At 40.2% G+C, this 9,026-nt stretch overlaps 1 protein-coding gene across 1 annotated transcript; it reads left to right on the top strand.

Annotated features, from left to right (window-relative positions):
- The first annotated feature begins 644 nt into the window (after positions 1–644).
- On the top strand, positions 645–1,097 carry LOC140819141 (uncharacterized). The gene has a single exon (XM_073179150.1). It carries the CDS (start codon positions 645–647, stop codon positions 1,095–1,097), a length of 453 nt encoding a protein of 150 aa, XP_073035251.1.
- The last annotated feature ends 7,929 nt before the right edge of the window (positions 1,098–9,026 follow it).

Below are 9,026 nucleotides of genomic sequence, written 5' to 3'. Positions count from 1 at the left end.
CGACTATAATGCATCGACTCCTATGTGTTTCGATAGAACACCCAACCTTGCCACCTGATGACCCCATGAGAGTCGGTAAACAAGTCAAAGTGTAATTCTAGCACATAGAGTCTCAATGTTGTCCCGGGTCATAAGGACTAATGGTGTACAACCATAAACCAGGACGTTTCCACACGATAAGTGAGAACCACTTGGAAAGTCCTTTAATGGAGGGTTGTTCAGTGCACTCTACTAGGAGCACCTATCTGCATGATCGGACATCACAATGTCCCCTACCAATGAAACATGGTACTCACATCGCAGATACTAGTCTCTAACTCGAGCGGCCTATACCCTTCTTAGTGGCGGCTAAATCGACTAGGAACCGTTTAGAATATACAGTATTCCAAATATGAGTTTCATGATACTCATCATATGAGCATATCATATTCTTTCTACCATTTGTATATTCAAGGGCTTTATCTATGCAACTAGCATGGGTATACAGATAAAGATGTGCCAAAATAATAATATCAAATATTGCTAAAATAAAGATTGCTTATACATAGAGTTTTATTGTGAACACTCGGCCAACACTTGGCTCGACGGGCACCTACTCTAACACAGGTCGTGCCCCCGAACAAGGCAGTACATCCGGTGATCCGATGGACGTGACTGCTACACCGATGGAGACTTTGCTTAAACGGTTTCAGTCCTTCCGACCACCGACACTGAAAGGCACAGAAAATACAGTCGAATGTGAGAGTTGGCTAGAGGATATCGAGATGCTATTCGAATCCCTTGAGTACACTGATGATCGACGAGTGAAATTAGTTGGGCACCAATTGCAAGATGTAGCAAAGAATTGGTTGATCACCATGAAGAGAGCATTGGAGCACCGGGGCACACAGATTACTTGGAAGGTGTTCAAGACTGAGTTCTACCAGCGATTCTTCCCAGTGTCATACCGAAAGGATAAGGGTGCCGAGTTCGCCAACCTGAGGCAGGGACAACTGAACATCGAGGAGTATGTTGCTAAGTTTTCGTCATTGCTCAGATTCGCTCCTCATGTTGCTGAGAATGAAGAGGCCGTTGCAGATCAGTTTATAAATGGCTAGAATCCAGACATCTTTACCTTGGTGAACACCGGTAGGCCCAACAACTTTACTGAGTACACATGTGTGTATTGTAGTTCTTGCGGAGGTAGATATGCCACCGAGCAGTGTCAGGGTGTGATGGGCAGATGTAACATATGTAAGCAACAGGGACATTTCGCTAGGGTCTGTCCACAAAGGGGCCTACAGAGATCTCAGAGTGCAGGGTCTTCTGCATCAGTAGCTCAGCCTGAGAGGCAAGCTTCGTCTGTCCATTCCTTTCATCCTACTTCTACACAGACATAGCCCAGAGCCAGGGGTAGCCAGACAGAGAGCCAACCTCCCAGACAACAGGCTCAGGTTTTTGCATTGACAGAGGAGCAAGCTCAAGATGCACCGGACGATGTGATCGCAGGTAACTGTTTTCTTTGTGGTTATCCTGCCTATGTTTTGACAGACACAGGTGCATCTCACACATTCATTTCTGAGCGCTTTGCATTATTGCATGCTTTGCCTGTTGAGTCCTTAGCTACTGTAGTGTCTATTTCTTCTCCGTTGGGAAGTGGTCTTGTATCTGTGACTTCAGTCAGACATTGTGTACTACAGTTTGAGGGACATGAAATTGACTTAGATTGTATTGTACTTGGGATAGTTGATTTTGATTGTATGTTGGGATTGATATGTTAACCAAGTACCGAGCCACTGTAGACTGTTTCCAAAAGATTGTCAGGTTCAGACCAGAGATGACTGACGAGTGGAAATTCTACGGGAAGGGTTCCAGATCTCGGATTCCCTTAGTGTGTTCTTTGACTATGACCAGATTGTTGCAGAAATTAGGAGCAGAGGGGTTCCTTATCTATTCAGTAGATCTACTGAAATCGAGCCCAGTATTGGCAGATCTGCCAGTAGTACGTGAGTTTGCTGATGTGTTCCCAGACTAGATTTCAGGGTTACCTCCAGTTCGAGAGGTAGATTTCAGCATCGATCTTATAACATGTACAACGCCCATATCTCGAGCTCCGTATAGAATGGCGCCTATTGAACTGAAAGAACTGAAAGCACAACTTGAAGATTTTTTGGCCAAGGGTTACATCAGACCGAGCGTATCTCCTTGGGGTGCACCAATGCTATTTGTACGGAAGAAAGACGGTTAGATGAGATTGTGCATTGACTACCGGCAACTGAACAAGGCGACGGTGAAGAACAAATATCTATTGCCTCGCATCGATGATTTATTTGATCAGTTGCAAGGATCCTCCGTCTATTCAAAGATTAATTTGAGATCCGGATATCACCAGCTACGAGTACGAGATGTTGATATACCGAAGACGGCATTCCGAACCAGGTATGGACATTACGAATTTATTGTCATGCCTTTTGGTTTAACGAATGCACCAGCGGTGTTTATGGGATTAATGAACAGTGTCTTTCAAAGATATTTAGATGAGTTCGTTATTGTGTTCATTGATGATATTCTAGTTTATTCGAAAAACTAGACTGATCATGCCGAGTACTTAAGAATTGTATTACAGACATTGAGAAATGAGAGATTATATGCTAAATTTTCAAAGTGCGAGTTTTGGCTGAGACATGTTATATTTTTGGGGCATATCATATCTGGCGATGGTATTTCTGTAGATCCGAGTAAAGTCGAAGCTGTAATCAATTGGCCGAGACCGACTTCTGTGCCAGAGATACGCAGTTTCATGGGTCTAGCAGGCTATTACCGACGATTTATCCGAGATTTCTCCAGTATAGCAAAGCAAATTACACGGTTAACCTAGAAGAATACGCCTTTTGTGTGGTCTGAAGCATGTGAGTCTAGCTTCTTGGAGTTGAAGAAACGACTGACCAGTGCTCCTGTATTGATGATACCTTCAAGTACAGGTGATTTCGTTGTGTATTGTGACGCATCCCACAGAGGGCTAGGATGTGTTCTTATGCAGCGAGGACATGTGATCGCATACGCCTCAAGACAGTTGAAGACTCACGAGACTCGATACCCAATTCATGATCTAGAATTGGCGGATATCGTATTTGCATTGAAGATTTGGCGTCACTACCTCTATGGCAAAAAATTTGAAATCTACTCTGATCACAAAAGCCTGAAGTATTTATTCTCTCAATCAGAGTTGAACATGAGGCAGCGTAGATGGCTTGACTTACTGAAGGATTTCGATTGCGAAATCAAATACTATGCAGGGAAATCAAATGCAGCAGCAGATGACTTGAGTCGAAAGGTATGTGCTTTATCCTTATCGACGATAGGTGTTTCGAATTTAGTTGAAGATAGGTGTTTCGATTTTAGTTGAAGATTGATGTTTGTCTGGATTGACATTTAATATAGATAGTAGACTATTACGCCTTGCTTCGATTCAAGTTGAGCCAGATTTGATTATGAGAATCAAAGAAGCACAAAGAACTGATCAGAATATCCAGAAGTCGATTCAGATGATTAGATCAGGGCATTTGTCAAAATATCAGGTACTTGATCATGTTCTGTATGTGAATAACCGTCTGGTAGTGCCAGATATTTCAGAATTGAAACAGCAGATATTGTCAGAAGCACATTGTAGTCGGTTTAGTATCCATCCTGGTGGCAGAAAGATGTATAATGACTTGAAGACACAGTTTTGGTGGAAACAGATGAAATCAGACATTGCCAAATTTGTGTCTAAATGCTTGAATTGTCAACAGGTAAAAGCCGAGAGAAAGAAGCCCAGAGGTCTACTTCAGAGTTTGTCTATTCCTGAATGGAAATTGGATCACATTTCAATGGATTTCGTAACGAAGTTACCTCGATCATCTTGGGGCTGTGATGCGATTTGGGTCATTATTGACAGACTGACCAAATCAGCTTGCTTTGTTCCATACAGAATGACGTACCGACATGATCAGATGGCCGAGATATATATCAGAGAGGTGGTCAGATTTCACGGGGTGCCGAAGTCTATCGTATCAGATCGTGATCCCCGATTTACTTCTCATTTCTGGCACAGTTTGCAGCAAGCTTTAGGTACAACATTACATCTGAGTACGGATTATCATCCCCAGACAGACGGGCAGTCAGAGCGGACTATCCAGACTCTAGAGGACATGCTGAGGGCTGTAGTACTAGATTTTGGTACCGGTTGGCAAGATTCACTAGCTCTTTGTGAATTCTCGTACAACAACAGCTATCAGACAAGCATCGAAATGGCACCGTTTGAAGCTTTATATGGCAAGAAGTGCAGATCGCCGCTGTATTGGGATGACATCTCAGAAGTACCAGAATTGGGGCCCGATATGATTCGTGACATGACAGAAAAGGTGAAGATAATTCAGAAGCGAATGAAAACAGCACAAGATAGGCAAGCCAAGTATGCGAACATCAGACGTAGACCGTTAGTATTTCAGCAGGGAGACAGAGTATTTTTGAAGATTTCCCCTTTCAGAGGCGTTGTTCGATTTGGTAAACGTGGAAAGCTTTCGCCTAGATACATCGGTCCTTACGAAATCCTTGAAAAGATTGGTGATCGAGCCTATCGACTTGCTCTTCCTCCTTCTCTACAGGGGATACACGATGTTTTTCATGTCTCGATGTTGCGTAGATATATGCCAGATAGTTCTCATGTCATTCATCTTGATGAAGCCGAGCTTGATCAAACTTTGAGTTACATTGAGCAACCGGTACAGATTCTTGATAGGAAAGAAAAACAACTCAGAATGAAGACTATTCCATTAGTGAAAGTTCAGTGGAGTCGTCATGGCATCGAAGAAGCAACTTGGGAGACAGAAGCAGAGATGAGACAGAAACATCCCGAGTTATTTATGTGATGTGAGTATTTCTTCAGTTTTGATTATATTGCCTATTATAATTGCATTATTAGAGTGATTTGCGATTTCGGGGACGAAATCACTTCTTAGAGGGGGAGAAATGTGAGGCCCGAGGATTTAGTTATCATATTCAGACTGGTTTTGTTGATAATTAGGGTGATTATAGATGTATTGTATCGGAACGGAAGAGAGGAGAAAATATTCAAAATAGGACAGAACAGCTGGCGCACATGCGCGAAGAAATGCGTGCATATGCGTGACAATTCCAGTAGCATCGGCGCACATGCGCGAAGAAATGCGCGCATATGCGCGACTCGTCCAGAGACATTGGCGCACATGCGCGAGATAAGGCGCGCACATGCGCGTCACCTCCAGAAGCTTTGTGACATGTGCTCGAGATGAAGCGCGAATATGCGCGAGGTGTTGCATTGCCGAGACCCGTAGTTCTCGCGCATATGCGCGAGTGATGTCGCGCATATGCACGAGACGTGTAATTCAAAAAAATGAGACACTTGTCCCTTATCATGCATGGATGCTATAGGTGTCTTTCATTCTTCATTTTTCGGGGAAAGAGCAGCAGATAACCGAGAGAAAGAGAAGTTTAGGAAGGGAGAGGTTTCTTTCATTTTGAAGCTAGTTTAGGCAAGATATATTCATCCGATTTTTTATCCAAGCTTATATCTGTGCTCCTTACGTTGTAGGCTACAAAAAAATGTAAGTATTGTTCAATTCCTACATGTTTTGAAGTTATAATATTGAGGGAAATCAGATATGACTACTATTAGATGTTCTTGTGATGATTATGAAGGTATATTTGAAACTGGAGCGAAGAAATGGTACCGTATGCGTTTGTTATGAATTTCCAACACATATATGTATCAGCTTATGCAGAATTTCAGAGTTTGAAATGTATATGATAGTGATTGTGAAATTATTGATATGTGGTATTGATTATGTTGCTATTGAGTTATCGGTATCGCAAGTTTACGCCGTTATGCCGTCGAAATGTACCGAGAATGAATATTGCTACGTATATGTATGGGTTGAGGTATTGATTGAGTTGAAGATTGATTTTGTATCTATTGCACCTTGCCATTTCAGATTCATCTTGCCACGTTTCGACATCTAGACCTCGACACCGATAAAGGTTTAACAACGAAAGGTATAATTCATGTTTTGTTTGGGGAGACACAACTCAAATGAGATTCAATTTGAGTTTCCCAGCAAAATCACATACTAGATTATGTTTATATTCTGAATGTTTATGCCTTGTTTATAGAATTGCATTCAAGCCTTGAGATAGGAGTCATTGACAGATTTGTCAAACTAGATGTTCGTTAGTATCGTCACATTGGAGCAGTTCGACTCCGTGTGTAGACACTCGATACAGACATGACTGAAGTCTAGGAATAAGACGTACCGTTACCCCGATTGGGAGGGTAGGTGACAGACAGTGACGTCTTATTCACACCAGGATCCCTAGAGTTAGACACGAGTTGAGTCAAGATATGAGTTTGAATAATATGAATTACGTTTCCTAGATTATGGCACGTATTGTTATTGATTATATGCATGATTGCTTTATCTGTATTTACTAATGTATCATAATTACTGATTCATATATTATGATTCTGTAGTCAATAACATGACATGCATATATACATGTTTTATACTGGGATTTGTTCTCACCGGAGTTTCCGGTTGTTGTTGTGTCTGTATGTGTGCATAACAACAGGTAGGGCAGGATCTGGGTCGCAACAGAGATGAGAGATGGATATAGCGTGGTGATCACGGGCATAGCAGATGTACTAGAAGTTTGTACTTTTGATCATGTACTGTATTTGAACACTGGGTTGTTGAATATATAACAAACAAGACATGTATATTATGTTTGTGGAGATAAAATAAATAAAAAACCTTGTGCTTGTTTATCTACATTTGATTGCATATAATAAGAAATTTTTTTTATGACCCACATTTTCGAACAAAGATCCAATTAATCCCAGAGAGAATTGAGTTAGAGCCCGGGTCCCCACAGCTTTCCTTCACCCTTATGTGTATTGAACCCCGGTGGAGGATTCAACAAGTTCTTATTGTTCGCATAAGAGAAATCTCGTGATTCCTTAAACCTGGATGATATGTATTAGAGGGAAGATTAGCTTGATATCCTCCATAGCCACGATTGTTGTTGATATACTTTGCTTCATCCACAACAGGCTCTTCTTCGGCAGTGACCAGTGCTACATCAGAAGTAGATTGGCCTGCCTTGTTCATCGCTGCAATCTATGTGGTCAAAGCCGAGACCTGTGTAGTAAATGATGGGATAGGGTCTACGGCATACACTCCAAAAGGTTTCCTTGATCCAGATCTCTCACTAGGCCACTGGTAACTATTTATGGTCATCTATTCAAGCACTTCATAAGCCCCATCAGGTATTTTGGAGAAAATAGTACCTCTGGTGGCTGCATCCACATTCCCTCTAGTTGGTCAATCCAAACCATTGTAAAATAACCCAATCTGCATATCCATGATTCGGACACTTCCTGCATAATTCTTTGTATCTCTCCCAAGTCTCATATAATACCTCAAATTCCTTCTGCCTGAAGTTGGTGATATCTATTTTCAGCTGAGCAGACTTGGTAGGAGGAAAATACTTTGACGGAAACTTCATAACTAATTCTGCCCATGCAATGATACTCCCCATAGTTAAAGATTGGAGCCAATTCCTTGCTTAATCCCTGAGATAAAACGAAAACAGGAGCAATCGAATAATTTCATCAGAAACACCATTAATTTTTATTGTATCCGTGATTTCTAGAAAAGTTCTTAAGTAAGATGGAGATCTGCAGTGGCTGCTCCTCCAAATTGGTTCTGTTGAACCATGTTGATGAGTGCAGGATTTAGCTCAAAGTTATTAGCAGCAATGGTTCCGCGAGCTATTCCAGAGTAGTGAGCGTTGATGACTGGCGGAAATGCTCTCGGATTGGCACATCTCTTGGGGGTTCATTCTGATTATCTATCTTTTCATTCGTTGCTTTAATTTCCTCTCTTCTTGATTTCCTTAATCTCCAGGCAGTTCTTTCGATTCCCGGATAAAAAATCAGCATGTCGGGATTTTGATATATTCGCATGCACTGCAAAAAAGAAAAGATTATAAATTAACAAAATAAATAAATAAAATAAAGTCTAATTTAAAGTCAAGACTATTTAGTAACGATATTAATATGCAATTAATTAATTTACTCCCCGAAAACGGCTCCAAAAATTTATTGCGTATTTTCACTACCGTGAGTGTACGGTGTCAAGTTTTTGGATTAGTATAAGTACAGATATCGTTCCCACGAGTAGTAATTATTTAAAAGTGTATATTAAATACCATATTTGGCATAAATCAACTTTATTTAGAAAAAATCAATGAGATAGTTTATAATTAATTTAAAGAAAATAAAAAATCATGTAATTCTTAGCAGGTAGTTGAAATTCAGTGAGTAAATCAATCTTGAGATATTATTTTGTTTGGTCTCCCCTATGTTAAATTATAATTGACTAACATATCATTAAATTGCATCATGTTTGTTAACCAAGAACTCGAAATTTTTCTATTCCCTTTTTCAACTGATAAATAGAATTGTATGATCTATTACTAATTTTAATATATCTATTCAAAATCACGTACCAAATAATTTTAGCAAACAAGGTTCTTTCTATGGATTCACCAGAGTTATACGTCTTTTGCACGTTATAAACATCTGACAATGTGATTTCCACAATCCTAATTTCAATCCCCCTCTCTCGAGTGCTAGATCTTAATTATTTAATCAATCAAATTATGGTCAGTAATCCAAAAGCATTAAAGAGAAAAAAAATCGCAAATAACCACGATGAATTAATTTAATGAAAATTCAAAATTCCAATAACATAGGTTCGACCAAGACTAAGTCAATATCTAGGAAATAAAATTAGTTCATACTCGAATATATATCACAACAAAACTTGTTTGTAATCATTAAAAGCGTAAAAGTAAATAACTGAATTAAAAACGTGTCGAAAAGAGATGAAAGTGCGTCTCCGTGTCTTGATTAAGCGTCTTCTATCTCCGTTCGTCGTGTTTCGTCCTCCGTTGGCTCTTACTTTCTG

The sequence above is a fragment of the Primulina eburnea genome, chromosome 18, assembly GCF_022965805.1.
Source record: "Primulina eburnea isolate SZY01 chromosome 18, ASM2296580v1, whole genome shotgun sequence".
In the NCBI taxonomy this organism is placed as follows: Eukaryota; Viridiplantae; Streptophyta; class Magnoliopsida; order Lamiales; family Gesneriaceae; genus Primulina; species Primulina eburnea.
This window is presented reverse-complemented; position numbering and strand designations above follow the sequence as displayed.

Coding starts and splice junctions, on each gene's coding strand:
- LOC140819141 (XM_073179150.1), top strand. CDS start 645: ATGGACGTGACTGCTACACCGATGGAGACTTTGCTTAAACGGTTTCAG.